The 20,308-nt window shown below is 40.0% G+C and overlaps 1 protein-coding gene across 3 annotated transcripts in view; it reads left to right on the plus strand.

Annotated features, from left to right (window-relative positions):
* The window catches only part of ANKFN1 (ankyrin repeat and fibronectin type III domain containing 1), a 461,309-nt gene that overhangs the window by 414,345 nt on the left and 26,656 nt on the right, over window positions 1-20,308 (plus strand). For all 3 annotated transcript variants that reach the window (XM_051825489.3, XM_089316998.1, XM_089316997.1), the window contains exons 15-17: window positions 8,648-8,814; window positions 12,374-12,524; window positions 14,011-14,179. In XM_051825489.3, the coding sequence (XP_051681449.3) occupies window positions 8,648-8,814; window positions 12,374-12,524; window positions 14,011-14,179 (487 nt within the window). The remainder of the gene's footprint in view (window positions 1-8,647; window positions 8,815-12,373; window positions 12,525-14,010; window positions 14,180-20,308) is intronic.

The raw sequence follows: 20,308 nt of genomic DNA on the forward strand, positions 1-20,308 counted from the left end.
ATTCCAATCTGGTGAAAGGTTGTTAGAGAAGGAGACCAAAATTAGAGACAGGATCAGGTTTCCACACAGATCCAAGTGGAAAATTTACCCCCGCTGACTGGCACATTCCTGCTTGATGTCATTCCCACCCACCCCCTCTCTCCCTTTTCCTCCCCCTACTCTCTCTCCCTTCCTTCTTAAATAGGTCTACACTGGACAGGAAACAGGGGATAAACCTCCTAGGGCTAATATCAAATCACTTCTAGACTCAAGATTTACCTATGTCAGAAGTTGGCCATATCAATCCAACATGAAGGTAGATATGGGTCTTGAGAGTGTCCCAAAGCAATCTGGGCAGTTCCCACAATGACAGGCCACAGACCACTCTCTTATTCAGGGGCAGTGATGAGATGACTCCTAGGCCTTCTGATTAGAAACCTGGGATCCCTGCTGAGGTCTCACAGTGCATTCAGGGCACCCTTGAAGTCAGACCAACAAGGTATGAGTCCAGACTCCCCCTTTCTAGTTACATGGCCAGGGTCAGTTCCTTAACTTTTCAACTTTTGTTTCTCCTCCCCTCAAAAAACAAACAAACTCAACTTCATAGAGTTCAGATGAAGATTAAATGAATTCCTATGTAAAGCTTTGGAACAACACAAAGTAAGTGCTCAATAAATGTTAGTAATTGTTATTATTTCTCTACTCAGAAAAACTCAAGCAATGCTGGGCTCACTTCAGGTCATACCTAGTCCATTTCCTCTCCCCTGCTCCCCTAGAAGACCTCTGGTACTGACTCTATGTCTCTTGGGGACATTTTATCTCTCCCTCTACCTTTTCTAACTGCAAAGCAAAAGTGATATGATCCATGATGGAGTTTTCAAAAAGAGGTAAGGGCTTTAACCAAGGCTTAGCCCACAGCTAGTCTACTAATCCCTAGGGCCCTAGAGAACCTCCAGGGTCCAACTCCTGAAAACTCCTGACCCTCTCAAATCCCAGACCTTATAATAGGCCTCTCTCCCATCCCTGCAAAAGAGAAAAGTCCTGCTCATTCTTGTCTGGGATGAATAAGATAGAGTCATTCTAAAGACTAACTGGCAATGAGAGTATTTCTAATAGGGAGATCTCAGGTGCTGAGTTATTCTGACCGTGATCTTCCAGGGTCACTTAACTAACTGGAAGCCTCACAATTATTTGTAAGTGTGCCATTTTCTCTGAAGATTAATCTCTCATAAACATACTCTATAAAGGCATTTCAAAGGGTTTGTGGAAAATGCCTATTAGCTTTCTCCAAAAACTTTTTGAAGTATCCTCCTCTATTCAAGTTTTCGACCCCTTGTCACATTTATGATATCATTTGATGCTCACACAAATCCAGTGAGGTTAACTGGGTAACTTTATTTTATCTAGATCACAGATAAAACCATTGATTTCAAGGAAATTTCTTGCCAAGGTTATATCTATCAAAAAGTATGAGAGTGTCAGCATCTGACAGTGATTGGGAGGTTAAAACACTATTTGGAATGCCCAAATTCCATTTAAGACTGCCTGGATTCAAGTCCTGGCTCCACTCCTGATTCCTGCTCCCTGCTAATGTGCACCTTGAGAGAGAGCAGGTGGTGGGTCAAGTAGTTGGGTTCCTGCTGCCCACATGGGAGATTTGAATTGAGATCCTGGACATCGCTGTGTGTATTTGTGGAGTGGAGATGGATCTGTCTCTTGCTTGCTCTCACTCTCTCACCCTTTCAAATAAATGAAACATAAATAGTAGTATAAGAAGATTCAAATTCATGTCTTCTGACTCCTAGCCTTGGGTCGTTCCCCTTTTGCAATGCTATGCTACATACCTTACCTTCCTTTTCTCTGCATCCATTTTTAAAGTGTGATCCTAGGGAAGCTGTGGTACAGCTTGCCTCCCATCCCCTTCCATGCCTGCTTTCCTTCACTCCTTAGCCATTCCTTGTTACCCCCAGGTGCCCAGTGTCATCTTTTTACACACTATGTGCCTGTGACCTACTATCATGTCTGCATTTTTCTCATTTTTCCCCAAAACATTCCTACTCATTCTTCTCTCATGCTGCTTCTAGAATGAATCAACATGTATACGAGTCAGAAAGATTAGTGGAAATCAGTCAATTGTGATGCACTTAAGAAACACCTGAGTTCACACAAAAACTTATAAAAAATGGTCATTTAAACATTATTCATAATAACTAAAGAGTATAAACAACCTAAATGTCTAACAGCTGATGAATACATACACAAAATGTTGTATATCTGTATGACAGATTATCCAGTCATAAAAATAAGTGAACTATGACTCACACTATGATATTGTTAAACTCTGAAAATATTCTGCCAAGAGAAGGAATCCAGGCACAAAATGCCACAGGTTCTATGATTCCACTTATATGATATGTCCAACATAGGAAAATCATAGAGAAAAAAGGAGTTTAGTGTTTCCAGGGACAAGGGAAGGAGAGGTTAGGGAATGATGGGTAATGAATTTGAGGTTCCTTCCAAGAGTGATAAAATAGTAGTTAGATAGTGGTAATAGTTGCAATACTTTGTGAATGTACAAAACCCACTGAACTGCACACTTTTAGTATACAAGTTATATCTCAATTTAAGAAACAGTTATAAGTAATGGGGACAACATTTCTTGAGACTGCTCATACCATCTGAAGACAGCAGCCTGTATTCAGCCTCAGCTGATTACAGTGTTAAGAACGTGTTCACAGAAATATTCTCCACTTTTCAAAGAGAAGTTAGAAACCCAGAGTTTACAGTAAAATCTCCTTCTTTCTAAAAGTTAGAACATTCAGAAAATGTAAATTCTTTGTCATGCATATAAATTTAGGCCCACAAAGACCACCGGCCACTATTCTGTAACCTCTGCCATCCTGGTCAATTCAACAGACATACCCTATCCAACAGAGTAATAGCCCTGAAGTCGCTGGAAAAGCAACCATCTACTGTGCCTCCAAAAAGCTCACAGCACATCTGGCCACTAAAGAAAGGTTGGATATGCTCTCCCTAGTCACTACTCTAGCATACTCACTTCTCTCCCAGAGGCCTAGCCCCACACCCCACCACCTCTGGGCCTCTCCCTTCATGTTTAATAAACATTTTTTTCAACACCAGCTAGGTGCCAGGCACTCTTCTGGGTGCTATAGGAAAAACAAATGAGTAAGTCAAGGTCTCTGCTCTCAACGAGTTCAGTCAAGGGAGAGAGACAGACTTGTAAACAAATCAAGGTAATACAAGGCAGAATTAAGGCAGAGCTTGATAGCAGTACAAATAGTGTACTATGGGAAAACAGACAAAGTAGCTATTAATTCTGACTGGAAACATCAGGAAAGGTGCTACAGAAGAGGTGGCATTTGGCTGAGTCTTGAGTTAAGTGTATCAGGTAGCCAAAAGGGAGAAACAGAGAGAGGAAGGAGAGAGGGAAGGAGAGAGAGAAAGCTGGAGGGAGAGAATGATTAAATAGATGGAATTAAATTTTGTGGAGGGTGAGATAAAGAAATGAGGCAGAAGCCAGAAAAGGAGACCACTGCCTCCCTGGATGCGCAGTGGATCTTTCACAATCTTCTTATGGCCTTTATTACCTGGGTTACAAAAACTCTTACCACATATGTCCCTCACACACTTTGAGTTCCATGAAGGGAAGGGTCTTTGCTGGACACCTGGGTGTCATTAATATCCTGTCATAGTGCCTTTCAAATAATAGATGCTGAATAAAATATGGTAGAATGAGTGAATTCACAAACCAAAAATCAAAAAAAGAGAGGTTGGACAGGTATGGAGAAAGAAAAAAGAAATCCATTTTGGCTAGATCCAAGGACAGACATGTAAGTTAGAGGTCAAATCAGGAGGTTCAGACCTATCACATTCAAACTGGTTTTAGAAGGCCTTTCTAGTTACCTTAGACTATGTGATTGAGACACCTTCTTTATCTTCCCATGCATTTCTTAGGCTCCAAAAACACTCTGGTAAATGACTGTGTAAAGGCAAGAAAACACATCATATATGCCCACTAGTAGTCTTTTAAAATATTGAATGAAAGAGTAAATTCCTCCATCCCAGAATGGTTTGGTTTTCATATAACCATAATATATTCCTAACTTATATCCTATTTGTGGTTGTTCTGACACTCACAGGTTTTTCTTACTCTTTTACCCATCCTATATTCATACTTTTGGATTTTGATCTTGACAAAAACATATTTTTATTAAATTTCAACCCTAATTATGATGGGTTTATTTTTCAATGCATCAAGTCATTCATAGCTTTATTACTATTTTCCAGAAAATCAAAACCACACAAAATTTGGGACCCACAAATTTGATACACACACTCTTGATTTGTCTGGAATGTCAATAAATAAGCTGAACAGTCTGGACTTGAGGACTAGCCCCTTCTGGGTCACCACTCAATATGGTTACTATTCCCACATCATCGCCACCATCTACAAATCTTTAATCCAGATATTTAGCTTGTTAAAGTAATGTGTTCAAGGATCTATTTTTCCCAGTTTAGTTAATGAGATATTACACTGGAGACTTTGCCCTGGTCCGTCAATCCTCTTCTATTGCTATTAGAAATTAAAGCTGTCTGTACGATTTTCCTCTTACAAAGCCAAGCTGACCCCAATTTAGAGCCTCAGATTTTCCTGGATGAATTATAATTTGATTGTTTGATGAATTCATTTTCCTCAAAGATCAATAACTTGCAGGTCCTTAACTACTGGAGTCATCCTGTGTTTCTCCCTGTTCCGTTTCAAAGACAGGCATATTTGTCCTCTTCCAGTCTTCGGGGACTTTCTTGTTCTCAATGTCCTCTGAAAAATAATGACCCATGGGTCTGTAGCCACATCTGCTTGTTCAGTAAGTACCCCTAGGGTGCACGTCATCAAATGCTGATAGTTTTTCTTTCTCTCATTAAACATTTCACTCCCTTTCATTAGTCATTCATGGTCCCAAAGTCTACCTTGACTGAACTTCTTCCAACTATTTTCTCTATTCTGCACAGATATAATAGGATACCTTTTGCAAATTCAACTTTATTCACCTTCTGATATATTAATAAGAATCCTTTCTTTAGATCATGAAGTCAAATGCTTTTTCTTTTTTGCTGACTGGGTAAAGTTGATTAGGCTTGCTTCTCTGTACATGTTAGTTATATCACCCAGTTGGTGAGCATTCTATTTTGTCCCTGTTTTGCTATTCCCTTATGTTGTTTTAAGGACCTGGCTTGATTTCTACATGTGGTGTAGAAATTTTAAACAGAAATAGTACTGGGTGCTCAGAACACAAAGCAATGACGCAATACAGCCCTTCCATTTACTTCATATTCTAGTTCAAGAAATATATAGGGGCCAGCACCATGGCATAATAGGTAAAGCCACTGCCTACGGTGCCGGCATCCCATATGGGTGCCAATTCGAGTCCCAGCTGCTCCACTTCCAATCCAGCTCTCTGCTATGGACTGGTAAAGCAGTAGAAGATGGCCCAAGTCCTTGGGCCTTTGCACCCATGTGAGAAGACATAGGAAGCTCCTGGCTCCAGATCAGCACAGCTCTGACCATTGTGGCCAGTGGGAAGTAAACCAGCAGATGGAGGTCTCTCTCCCTCTCTCTCCTCTATCTTCTCTCTCTGCCTCTCCTCTCTGTGTAAGTCTTTCAAATAAATAAATAAATCTTTTTTTAAAAAAGAAATATATATATATATACATAAATTTAAGCACTTCTCCTTTATGCCCACACTACCTCTATCAGAAAAGTTGATTTCAGGATATTAGGATATTGTGATCATCTGTCTTTCTGAACTTCCTCAAGAGTAGAGACCACATTATATTCAACTGAAACCCTGATGTCTCCCATGGTACCTGACACACCACAGAACTCAATATTTGTTGATAAATGATAGGACAAAGGAGACCATACACAACAATGTATGCATGTGTTGCAAATGGTTAATTCTACAGAGCAAGGCTCATTCCTTCTGAGTGCAGTGGTCCAGGAAGGCCCTGTAACTTTCGGTTCCAAATCAAACTCTATAGAAGTTGAAAGGTTTGAAATGGTCACTTTTGTTTTCCTTCTTGCTTTCTCTGCATTTAGTGGTAGAGTTGGTTCCCCAAATTCCACCTTTAAAAATATATTTATATTATGTATTTATGTTTATTAATATTGTTTTAATTGATAAGCCATAATTATAAATATATATGGGGTATATAAATTATATATGCATGAATATTAAATCTAGTATCACCATTTTTTGTGTTTGATGAGACATTTTAAGTTGACCTTTTTTGAAAATCAGGCTAAATTCTAGCTTGTAGGAAACCTTCTCTGACAATCAGTAACCTAACTTGTCCCTCCTAACTTTGTGTCCCACATTCAGCTGCCCAAATTTTTAAAACTCTTACCTACTGATATGGGGGAAGGAAAAGAATGTCTGCATTATCTAAGTATTAATCATCTTAGTGCCTACAATTGTATAGAGAAGAAAAAGTCATAAATAATGCACTGGATAACTGATTGTATTTAAAACAAGGTTCCATTCAAACATCCCTCTGTGCATAACCGTGTTGGGACTTTCAATTTTTTAAAAAAATTTAATTTATTTATTTGAGAGGCAGAGGCAGAGAGAGAGAGAGAGAGAGAGAGAGGGAGGGAAAGACAGAGATAAAAATCTTCCATCCACTGATTCACTCCCCAAATGGCTGCAGTGGCTGGAGCTGGGCCAAACCAAAGCCAAGAGCTTCCTCTGGGTCCCCAACGTGGATGCAGGGGCCCAAGGACTTAGGCCATCCTCCACTGCTTTCCCAGGCCATAGCAGAGAGCTGGATCAGAAAAGGAGCAGGTAGGACATAAACCAGCAGCTAGGACATAAACCAGCATCCAAATGGGATTTTGGTGCCACATGCAGAGACTTAGCCAATTGAGCCACATCAGCAGCCCAGTACTTGCTATTAAAGCAACTACCCTGTTCAGTCTCTACTGCTTATGGAATACTGTAGACTAACAAAATAATGCAAATTTAATGCAAATCTAGTATAAAGCAAAATACAGTCTTGTGAAAGCAACAGATTTGTAGAGCTGATGAATTGGAAATCTAATCTAATCACAAGCAAAGCCATAGAATTGAGAAGCAGTAGACCAGTAAACAGTTGAAGGATGCTATATGAATAAAACTTGAGTATCAAAATTTTAAGATGCCAGGAAAAAATACATAAAATCATCAATTGCTTTTGCAAAAATTATACTCTTTATAATTACATCATGAAAATCAAATAAGAGTGTCATTTTGGTTATCATACAACTCAATCTAACAAAATGAGCTGAGGAGTAGGTATTTGGTACAGCAGTGAAGACATCACTTGGGATGCATGCATCCCATATCAGAGTGCCTGAGTTTAACCAGATCCCTGGTAATGCAGACCCAGGGAGGCAGCAGGCTCAAGTAGTTGGATCCCTGCCACCCACACAGGAGACCTGGATTGAGTTTTCAGTTCCTGTCTTTGGCTTGGCTCAGCCCCAGCTGTTGTGTGCCTTTGAGGACTGAACCAATGGATGAAAGATCTTTGCTTTTCTTTCTCTCAATCTCTCAATATCTCAGTCTCTCTCTCACCTTTTCAAATAATTTAAACAAAAATTTTTAAATGTATTCTGAAAATAATAAATTAATAAATATAAATATTTAAGGCACAATGGGTTAAGCCACCACCTGCAATGCCACCGTCCCATTTTGGGGTACCATTTCAAGTATCAGCTACTCTACTTCCAATGTAGTATCCTTCTAACATACCTGGGAAGGCAGTGGAAGGTGGCCCAAGTATTTGGGCCCCTGCCACCTACCTTGGAGACCTGGATGGAGTTCATGGCTCCTGGCTTCGACCTGGCCTGGCCCAAACCATCTCTGCCATATGGGGAATGAACCAATACATGTAAGATCTCTGTCACTCTGCCTTTCAAATAAATAAAATAAATCTAAAAAAAAAAAAAAACAAGTAATAATTAAAGTTGAAAAAACAATTAAGCTTGACTCATTTTCATAATTAATACATAATTATAACTACAACTTAAGTGTTAATAATATGAAATAGAGTATACAACTTGGCATTACTTTTTGTTTCAGTTTTAAAGATAAAGAATCAAACCTTTTTCCTACTTGCTATAAATTTGACTCTTTTAAATTGTTTCATTTAAAATTTATTTTTCCATTTGAATTATCCTGAAATTATGAAACTTTCTGTACCTGCTTTGTCAGCTTTTACACTTGCAGATGTCAGTTTTCTCCCAGCAAAACTGTTAAGCCCTCCAAGGACAGAAATTATGGATTTTATTTTTTCTTTATTACCTGCCTCCACCACAACCAGCTTCTTCCTAATCACAAAACCCACACATTCACCCCCTGGCACAGAAATCTAGGGAAAATAAGCACACTGAATATATTAATGACTGATTCCCTCACTTGGAGGGGAATTCTCCTGAAGGTAAGAACAGCTGCACCACCAACACTTCCCCAACACTCACGGTGGTACCTGAGGTTTCCCACATACTTAGTTAGCCACAGCTCCTTTCATTCACAACAGGCCCACATTATAGAGGAAAAACCTCTGTGATCATCTTTTGAGGCTTTTTTTTTTTTTAATTTTCAACCTACAGGATATTCTCTTCTATCACAAAAGGAGTCATCAGCGTCTCTCCCCTGGATTATATCTGGGTTACCTAAAGCTATGCAGCTCTGTGGATCAGATCAAAGTTCTCGTCACCCAAAAGTTACCCAACATTCTCTGTCACGTGAAGATCCGTGAAAACAATAACATCTCCAAGTAAGTGGTCAGGAGTTGGGGTTTACCATGGGCTGAGACTACAGCTTGAGGGGCCCATCTGATATGCCAGGATAGACATGAAGTGTTACTTCTCAGTGCAGTTTCTGTGGTGAGATGTCTCTCACACAGGCTAGAGCAGCAGCAGAGTTGAGTTTTTTTTTTTTAATCTTTTATTTAATGAATATAAATTTCCAAAGTACGACTCATGGGTTACAATGGCTTCCCCCCCCATACCGTCCCTCCCACCCACAACCCTCCCCTTTCCCACTCCCTCTCCCCTTCCATTCACATCAAGATTCATTTTCGATTATCTTAATATACAGAAGATCAGCTTAGTATACCTTAAGTAAGTATTTCAACAGTTTGCTCCCACACAAAAACATAAAGTGAAAAATAATAGATGATTTTTTTTAAATGATGATGAAATCAGAGCAGACCTATTGTCATGTTTAATCCCAGTGAGAGTCAAGTTGGGAATTGATAATTTCTTTCTTTCTTTTTTTTTTTTTTTACAGAAGATCAGTTTAGTGTACATTAAGTAAAGATTTCAGTCGTTTGCACCCCCATAGAAACACAAAGTGAAATATACTGTTTGAGTACTCGTTATAGCATTAAGCCTCAGTGTACAGCACGTTAAGGACAGAGATCCTACATGAGGAGTAAGTGCACAGTGACTCCTGTTGTTGACTTTACCAATTGACACTCCTGTTTATGGCATCAGTAATCTCCCTATGCACCAGTTATGAGTTTCCAAGGCTATGGAAGCCCCTTGAGTTCTCCGACTCTTATCTTGTTTAGACACGGTCATAGTCAAAGTGGAGGTTCTCTCCTCCCTTCAGAGAAAGGCACCTCCCTCTTTGAAGACCTGTTCTTTCCACTGGGATCTCACTCACAGAGATCTTTTTGCCAGAGTGTCTTGGCTTTCCATGCCTGAAATACAGAGTTGAGTTTTAACGCTAGGATTAGGAAGGTTTGCAGTATAATTTGGTAGGAGGAATGAGCCCATTAAATGGATGAACTATACTTTCACTTTCCTTTCTGCATTATTCATGATGCAACCACTGGTGCTCAACTGGTTCATGAGCACATGACCTTTTCTTTCAACAATGCTACTTCAAATTTTTTTCTTCATAGTCAAAAATGTTCTTTTTAAGTATCATCTGTGCAAATGAATTCTAATAGAGCTACTGATTCCTCCATGGTCTAAAAGGACTCTCTTACCTCCTTCACCCTCTAGCCTAGGGACTTTGTGTGTTTCCTGTACTCCTCATGATTCTCTAGGGAAGAAAAGTAACAAGGGCTGAGATTCTAGAAATTTTCTCTGTGTTTTGGCATTTGGTGAATTACCCTGTTGGCTTTGGGAAAGTTACCCAATCTTGGTAATCCAGCTCAACTTTACAACTAACCTTCATAGCATGCCTCTGAAAGTCCACAGTACTAAACTGAATCAGTGTGCTGAGAGGACAAGAAATTCATTTAGCTGTACATTTATGTGCATTTCTTGATATGTAGATGTATTTCAAAAACAAACAGAATATCAAATTTAGTCAATTTTTGCAATAAATAAAATATCTCTACAAAAAAGAACAATAATTGTTCTCAACATGGGGAAAATTGTGCTCAACATGGAGGAAAAAAGAAAGGAAATGGGAAAGAAACAAATAGCTAGGAAAATGAAATAATAATCTCCATAATTCTTAAGACTTCAAAGAGTACAAACTAGATCCTCAAATTCTAGTTAACACTCATGCATTTGCTTATCCACAGCTGGATTCTAATTTGGTCATTTAAAATTTGGCCCCTAAACAAGCAATACTTTATTAAGTAAAATGTTTTGCAAAGTTTATTAGGTAGGTATTACTCAATGAGGATGAAGGAGATGATGAAGATGAGGATGGTCTCTTTGAAGAACTCACTGAGTAGTACCCTATTCTTGGCTTTCAGTTATCAATAACAGCTGGACTTTAAGTCTGCCATCTGGTGGTCATTTCTACAATCAACATTCGTTAGACCTGAGTTCTTCCCAAAAGGTTGCATGGCTCATTTGTTGGTTGACTTGGCAACTTTTGTACTTTAAGGACTTAGACTCTATCTTTTATGGTTATAGCAACTAATTATCCCTTTTCCAAGGATCCAAGAGACCCCCCATAGCATTCACTCTGCCAATTCCAACTCCCCCATCTTCATAGCCTAAACTGATTGATTAGTGGGAGGTGTTTTATGGTATTCCCACTGGTAAGTTACTTTCTAATTTGATTACAGACCTTGTGTTAGCAATGTGAGCTTTCAGGCTTTGTGTATGCTGATGCTAGTTATAAACCTCTCATTTAGTTCAGTATCAATGATGGGGAAAAAGAAATAATTTCCAAATAAGTTCTCAAAGATTTCTATTATTTGTGAAACCAACAGTACACCCAAATTGAAGTAGGATTTAATTTTGTCCTTTTTTAAATTTCTTATTGGGACAAAGGATATATTTTCCACAGTCTTCTCCAGTGTGACGCTTGAAATGAAACAGGTATCTTGAAAACAGAAACTTTTTTAAGAGGGTAGTTAAAGGAGACTTTTTTTTTTTTTTTAAGAAAAGCTCATGCCACAATCAATTTGGTGTTCTAACCCACAGGCTGGAGCCCAGGCTGGTATAATCCTTTTGAGGAAAGCCCTCAGAAGGTTTTCACAAGGGTGGGAATATATGTCAGCACCTTCTCACTTTCAATTCCCAAAGAGGAGAGCTTTCCTATCCTCTCTAGCCTGTTCTCGAGGGCCTATTACTATTCTTTGCAGAGTTCAAAGGAGAACTGGGCCAAGTTCTGAGACTTGTTTTTGAAATACCTGTGGAAACAACGTTGCCCACAAGGCATTTACCTTGATCTTTTCTACCTCTTTTGGAAGAGCAGCCTGTGGGCAACCAAGAGATCTGCCTTCTTCCCACCACCCTTTTCTCCCCTTCAGATTGGTATTTGGAAAAGTTCACTAGAGAGGACCATAGAACATATAGATGACCAGTTTGCAAGGAGGATGAGAGCAGTGATGTGTGTTCCCTGATTCCTTTTATTGGAATTGTCTGATGTTCCTGTTTGTGATTCTCCTCAAACTTTTGAAAAAAGTATCGAAACCAAAATAGTCCCCATGATTACAACAGGCCAGGGTTGAAATGTGCCATGTGGTTTGTTGTCTGAGTTGGACCACAGTCCTGTGGTTACCCAACTGCAGAATTAACCAGCAGATGCCCCTATGATAAAATGTAGAGTTTCAGAACTCACAGAGGATCAGCAGGAAAAGAAAAATGAAGATAGTCATGAAATTATTACAAAATATTTGAATGATACAGTATCAAAAACTGATTCATAGAAATCAGACCTCCTGTTCTGTTCTGTTTCGATAGGTGAAATAGCTCATTTTAAACTGCATTTGAGAGGCAAAAGGTTTAAATTTCATGAATTGTACTGAGTTTTAACCACTAAGAATATCCAGGTTCTGGACATGTATACTAAGAAAGTTCTGAGCAGTGTTCTGAACTTTTGTTATATTTCTAATTTTAACTTGACTCAACATACAGAGAGGAGTGGGAATGGATCCAAAAGCTTTCTGGCTCTGAAGCTATGGAAAGTGTGGATCATACTTCTGACTGCCCCATGCAATTGTTCTTCTACGAGCTCCAGATGGCAGTGAAAGCTCTCCTTAAACAGATCAATATACCTCTACACCAGGTATTAGACTTTTTACCACTTTTATCTTGTTTTTATGGCTCATGGAAACTGCATTGTAGCATAAAACTTACTCAGAGGGGGGTGTGTGTGTGTGTGCGTGTGTGTGTAAATATATGCTTATTTTCATTTATTTAAATATCACTTTGCATGTTTTGAATTTGATTCCTATAGGTAGACACAGCCTACATTTATGCTTCATTTCTCTAGATCCTCTTGGTGTCAACTTTTTCCAAAGTTTTCTGGACCCCACAGTACAATAGCCTGGTCAAACAAGGAAAAATCATTGGTTAGACTACCTTGCAGGACATTAAGGCTCAGCTTCAGGACAGCATGAAGCAAAGAATGCAGAGATAAAAAGTGTGGAGTTGAATATACAAATGATTTTTTTCTAAGAGCAGAAGAATTTGCTGTTTAAATTGTTCTTATGTGAATCAAAATGTGCAATTCTAACCTCCACTAATAAGCAACTTCAAGACAAACTGTTGGCACAGAAGAGAATAGTAAATGCTTGTTGGGCTCTAATATAAGTAGGCTAACATTATGTAGCATTTGGTTGGATTCTGGGTTTATTTTGTTTTGGCCTATGTTCACCATTCCTGCACTCCTCCCAACACACACACACACATACACACACACACAAACACACAGAGTGAACCAAGTTCAGCCTGTAAATAGTAAGACCATTACAGGGGTGACTGGCTGTCTTTAAAACATGAATTGGTTCTGACCCATGAAGCAGGGGAGGGGGCAGTTTACTTAGCTATTTCAAGAGTGTCCTTATATTGGAGTACCACTACTATTGTAGGTCAATACTGAAAGATAGTTCGAAACAGTCAATACTGATAACTAGATTGCACAAAATGCCATAAAGACACTAAAGGAGCAAATGGATTATTCCAGGGGTGGCCTAAGCTCATGAAAAGGAAAAAAAAAAAAATACCAGCTCTACTTGTGACAGTAGATACTATTAAAGGGTTTCTTGGACTTAGCAGGTTTGAAGCAGCTCATATTTCATTGGTGACTCTTAGGCTACATGTATATGTTGGGAGAAGGCTGCCTAACTGCCTAACAGTGCATACAACTTTTTTTTTCTGATACTTGTAAAATTTTCTCAGTCCTTGGCCAGAAACTACATTTTTCCCCCTTAAACAACTTAAATTGAAACTAGTGGATTTTTAATTCAATCCATTTTTGTTGCTTCATGTAATTATATTCATCATTTTGAAAAGTCCACAGAATGCAATCATTTTCTACTTTTATAAGAAGCATAAATGTTGTTTTCAGAGTTTATGTGGAACATGACTGCCTTAAATCTTGATTTTATATAGCATTATTAAATGGGCTGAACCCTAATATTTATGTTGTATAAAAATTCCAAGCTTGAAGTCGTGTAATTTTGTTAGATGTTTTATGCCAGTTTGGTGTTGTTTATGTAAGTACCATGTTGTAACTCTCCTATTTTTCCTCCGCGCGTGTCCCTCTGCAGGCAAGGAACTTCCGCCTCTACACACAGGAGGTGTTGGAAATGGGTCACAATGTGTCCTTTCTTCTCCTGCTCCCTGCCTCAGACGACGTCTGTACAGCCCCAGGACAGAATAATCCTTACACCCCACACTCAGGGTTTCTTAACCTCCCTCTTCAGATGTTTGAACTTGGTATAGTAGCTTGTTTCACCTAGAAATATTAACCCAGCCTCCTTATAATAAAATCACAAAGTTATATCTGTTCCCCCTTGTCCCAGTGGAGGGTCAATAAATCACATGATGGCTTTGGCAACAACCCTTCCTAGAACTGTGTATGAGTCTGAGAAAAAGCAAAGCTCCAAGACTATGTGCTGAAGCAATAATTATTGAAACCTAGCTAAGGCCCAATGGAGAGGAAGGAATTCTAAACAGAAAGTTCAGTTATCAGGCTGGACTTCTCACCTCCCCTTTGCTTTCTTAGTACAAGAACTGATGTTTTCATGAAAAGCACTGCCCCTTCTCTCATTTTCTCTCTCTCTCTTTCTCCCTTCTCCATCCCCACCCCCAACTGGGAAAAAATAATGAAATTAGAATGTACAGTGTATATCACTTTGGAGCAGGGGAAAAGGTCTATAACTTTAAGTAGTGCTGATTTATTAAATAGACTCTAAATTTCTGAAAGAGGCTTTGAGAAATGGACAGGCTGTCCCTCCTGGAATGAAATATTGTGATTAGAATGTAGGATTCTGAATGGTGGAAGATCTTGTCCTGACTTTCAGAAATGAATAGCCTGGGCGCCATTTCTCTATTTGTGCAGAGACCCCTGCTGCCCACTGAAAATGTGAATAGGGAGGCTTTGTGTCCCTTCCCAGTTTCATCCAGTAACAGGCCAATAAGAGGCAATTAGCAAGAGCTCCCTTCGTTCCAATGAATTGTATGACTTGTATGACATGTAGGAGACTGAGTGAGTGGGTGGGCAGAGTGATGGCAGACCCTCTTTGGATTTGCTCTCTGCCAGCAGATTTAGAAGCAGACAAGGCAACCATCTGATGTCTCAATCTGAGACATGGGCATCTAACTCTGAATTTATCCCTCAAGGATGAATTGCTTAAGCCTCTCAGTTTCCCTTGCTCCAAGCAGTTCACATGCCCCAAAGCTGATGAACAGCAATGGTTATTTCACAAAGGAGAGCGCGTCCTTAGAAAAAGCTTGAATCAGACTAGAGAACTGGGACTTGAGAATCCTCGGTCCCCTGTTGTGTGACACTGGCAATCACTTAACCTTCCCTCACCTTTTCTGTGTCACATGATTAACAACATTGTCCTTCCCACTCCCAAGAGGCCTGAATGAGAAAGTGACCACTCAATGAGTTCCTCAGCCAAAGGCCATTATTAGTCTCTGGTAAAATAACATTGCTATTATTACTACTGTTATTGTGGTTGCGACAAAGTATTTCAACTCAAGTCAACAAAGATCCATTGGGAACCTACTATGGAGATTAAGAGATGAGTAAGACAAAGCCTCTGTCCTCTGGGGACTCTCAGTACAGGGTTGGGAGTAAAATAAGAGTATAAAGGTCTATAAAATGAGGTAGAATGTGCCATAAGTCATAAATATTAAGTGACAGTGACAAAAAACAAGAAAGCGCATTTCCTCAATAAATATATCAGAAAGCCAGCATGTAGGAGACAATATCTGACCTGGGTGTTAAAGAACAGACAGGATGTTAATAAACAAGGATAAAAGAAAAAAAAGCTTCTTGTTGTCAAAGATATGATAACCAGAAGAATTTGGAAAGACTCAGGAAAAGAAGAAGTGGTACAGTTTGGCTTAATCAGAAAAATGAGGAAATGGTGGGACACAGAGCTGAATAAAGAAGGGTTAAGCAGGCTGGATCTGGGGAAATCAGGCTGAGGACTCTTTCAAATGAGTTAAAAGCCAGGGTCAAAAACTTTGAGTGTGAGCATTATAATATCCCGGTATTAGGTTAGGAGCCAAAAAAGAATGAGAAAAGAAAAAGAGACAAATACAGATATAAGAAACACTGGGAGTGATCAGCAGGAGTAAACAACTATTTTAATAAGGAGAGGAGGAACCCAGGGAGGCCTGTTTGCAGACTCCATGACCGGTAAGATACTGCTGTCCTTACCAGAAGTACTGAAAGCAGAGGGAAAATAGTGTGGGGAAGAAAGTGATACTGTTAGCTATGAATATGCTTAATCTGAAGATATTAAGTCTACATCTAAATGGAAATGTCCTATTGGCAGCAGAAATGCAGGAGAAGAAGCTGGGTACTAAACACAGAAATTTGTCTACTTTTATTAACAACTGTTGAAGCCATGAAAACAAATGATTTCCATGTTATAGATAACTGACAGGGAAAAGGACTACGGAAAACACTTTATTGGAGAACTAACAACATTCTGTCCTCATTGATTATAGCAAAATTAGATGAAATTCATTTCACCATGCCTCAATTGCCTTGGTGGGAACAATTAACGATTTGGCATCAATCAAAATAGGACATAATTCCTAAGACCCTGAAGGTCCAAGCCAGGCAAGGGTCCTCTCTATCTTCCTTTCTGTGAGGCTCAAACATTCTCCTTGGGAGCTACCATTGGTCCCACCATTGCTACCTTCTATTCTATAATTAGGTGAAGTCTGTCAGCATCCATTTCCCCTCTAGGTGCATTTGTTCATTCAATTCATCAATAAATATTTACCTAGTACCCTATGTGCCAGGTGCTACTCTAGAAACTGAAGAATCACCAAGGAACAAACTACTGATGGAGCTCACATTCTAGCGGAGGAGACAAACAATAAACCAATCAACAATCACACTGTAAATGTCAAAAGTAATGGGGGCCATGAAGAAAAATAAATCAGAGAAAGGGCCTAGAGGGAAGTGATAGGAGCTGCAATTTATACAGGATGATATGGGAGGGCCTCTCTGAAGAAGACACACTTGAGCACAGACCTGAGATTTCCAGGCAATGGAAACAGCCAGTGCAAAGGCCTCAAGGTCCCAGTCTGCTTTTGGCTATGAGATCACTGTACCTGGATTGTAATAAGCAAAAGCTACAAAGATAGAAGATGTGATCAGGAGTCAATGGAAGTGAAGATATGCAAGGTCTCATAGGTTATTATAAGAAGTTTACATTTTACTTTCAGTAATTTTGGAATCCAACAGAGGATTTTGAGCAGTAAAGTAACATATTAAAAACTCTAAGAAAACCAGTAGTACTCTTCCCCCTAACAAAACAAACAAAAAAGGCTTAGCTTTATTTAACCCAGCATTTTCAAAATCCATATGACCAGGATTGGAAACATTTTTAGCATGACGTCTATTTAAAAACATACACATACACACACAAACACACACACCACCACCACCACAAACAACAACAACACATACTTTGGGATATGGTGCCCTTCAATAGTGTTACTCAAACCCTAACATGTCTAAGAATCTCTTGGACAGCTTGTTAAAATAGATTCCTGAAGCCAACCCTAGAGACTGGTGAGTGGGTAGGTTCAAGAGGGGCTGGAAAATGTGTATTTTTAATAGATCCCCAGGTGATATTGATGCCACCAATCCATGGACCACACTTTAAGCAACACTGCCTAGGACACAGAAATGAATCCATTTTAGGAACTTGCAGAACTGGAGATGTGGTTAACATTAGTAAAACAGGATATTTGAACTGTGCTTCTCTTTAGCCTGCCTTACCTCTTCTTATTGCTAAAAGCAGTGTATGACCATTAGATACTATCCTTCATCTAGTTTTAAAAAAAGAAAAGATCATAGATAAAGGCTGAGCCTCAGTAGTTCCTGACTCTAATATTTTTTTTTCCTAAAGTAAGAAATTCTTTCTTGGCCTCCTGATCTTCCCTTCCTGCCATATCACTGGTGATACAACTGATTGCTGAGGACCATATATGTTTTCAGAAAAAGACTACTTGGCTGGGCTTGGCCCCATTGGAAGGCACAATTCTATTAGCCATTTTTTAGGGGCAAGAGGGGAATGATGCCAGTATCAGGAAAGTAATATACTTGCAGGTACAATTCTTACTGTACTTCAGCAACACTGGCAACAATTTGAAAAATACTGCTGGATCTTAGTAAGAATGATCACAAATTCTGCCTTATCCCCAAGCAATCAGAGCCTCCCAACATGTGCATTATCATAGCTACTTCCTTCATTAGAACTAAACCCTCTATGCATTTAATAATTCCTCACATAAGAACTTCTAAGAGTTCACTAGTGGACTTTAACCCCTCTAAGAAAAATGCTAAAAATTATTTTTTTCTAAGTAGGGACTTCTATTCTCCACAGGTAGTTCCATAATAAAAGACCAAGCAATATACAAAGCAGTTCTGAGAAAGGAGGGAGTGTTTTTGGAAATTCAGTTAGAACTCAGAACGTTTTAATAACAACGTGGGAATTCTAATGAAACTTGAAAAGGTGTGAGTTATGGGAATATGTAAATTATAATAGAATAAAGGGTTGTACTATATTTCAGTTCAACTTGTGTAAGTCATCCCTGTCTCCATGAAAGGAGCTGAGATTTGGCACACTGACCACGCTCCTGCCAGCAGCCTAAGTGAATCATAAATAACTTGCTGACCAGCCATGGAAACCTGCATCTGTGCCTATTCCAGCACTAAACAGATCGAGCAAGGACAAAATGATAAAGGAGCTTATCCCTCTGGGTCTTGCAGTAAAGAGTGGGGCAAAGCACTAGGGTACTATTACATCAGACTTCTTGTAGGGCTGAGAGTGGGTGTGTGTATGTCCCATAGAAGGATGGTATGAAGTCTCGACGGGCAGATAGATCCAAGGCAGAGTGGTACAACTTCACTAAAGACCAATGCCCTTCCCCACAGCCTGAGGGCTAACAAACCACTGTACTCTGGGTGGACAGGACAGGCAGGACCCCTCAGCAGCAGTAAAACATGTGGCGAGACGCCTACAAGCGTCACTATTTACACTGTTCCCAGGAACAAAAGGGAAAGCAGCATCATGAGTCGTTAGAAACTCCCGTGACGTGGCTTCTTGAGGATTTGCCTAGCCCACTGAGGTCACCCTGCCCTGACCCAGTGGGCAGTCACCAATGACAGCAGGCTGATGAGGAGGAAAACTGATACTATTGATTGCCTTGGCGCCATAAGTCATACTAATTGGGCCACAAAGACCCCCACCCACACAAAATTGAGAATTTAAAAAGTAGTTTGAGGCCTGATACATATTTCATACTTCGGTGTTTGCCTGCATCCTACATTAAATAAACATTTACCAAGCTTTCACTGGATGCCAAATGCTATGCTGAGGCCAGGACATACAGTCAGTCTGCCCCCCAGAGGCTCAGAATGGAGCAGGTGATAGAGGCATCTATGCCAATAGTCCTAATGCAACGAAAGCACTGCTGGAAGAGGTAGACTGCTGAATTTCAGAGCACAGGCACCTGATCCATCCAGAGATAATACTTGAGCATGATCGTGGAAGACAGACAGTCAAAACACAGGAAGAAAGGCTGGACAGAAAAAGGAAAAGGTGAAACAGCGCAAACCAAGTCTTAGAGACCTAGTGAAGTACAGCCTAATTAAGCACACTCTTAGAAGCTCCATGTAATGCACTAAGCTGAAGGCATCTGAGGAAGAGCAACAGGGGGTGAAGCAGAAAGTTGAAAACGTCACAATAATGAAGGGTTATTTATGTCATCCTTGGGAAGCTAGGAGACTTTCTCATGTAGGTAATGAGGGGCTGTGGTAAGATTTGAAGAAAAGGGATGAGATGTTGTATGGATTTTAACAGCCCTGGGAAGACACATTTAAGGAGAGCAGAAAAAAAAAGTGGGGGTACGCTATTTTTTTTTTTGACAGGCAGAGTGGACAGTGAAAGAGAGAAACAGAGAGAAAGGTCTTCCTTTTTGCCGTTGGTTCACCCTCCAATGGCCACCACGGCCAGCGCACTGCAGCCGGTGCACCGCGTTGATCCGATGGCAGGAGCCAGGTACTTATCCTGGTCTCCCATGAGGTGCAGGGACCAAGTACTTGGGCCATCCTCCACTGCACTCCCTGGCCACAGCAGAGAGCTGGCCTGGAAGAGGGGCAACCGGGACAGAATCTGGCGCCCCGACCGGGACTAGAACCCGGTGCCAGTGCCGCAAGGTGGAGGATTAGCCTAGTGAGGGGGTTCACTATTAAGAGACTGTCTCACTATTCCATATAAGCAATGAGAACCTGAATAAGGTAGCCACAGCGGTGTTGCAGAGGAGAAAGCAGAGACAACAGGAATTTAGGAGTTAAAATCAATGAGA

This window comes from Oryctolagus cuniculus, chromosome 17 (genome assembly GCF_051225735.1).
Source record: "Oryctolagus cuniculus isolate XC-2025 breed Fujian yellow rabbit chromosome 17, ASM5122573v1, whole genome shotgun sequence".
Lineage (NCBI taxonomy): Eukaryota > Metazoa > Chordata > Mammalia > Lagomorpha > Leporidae > Oryctolagus > Oryctolagus cuniculus.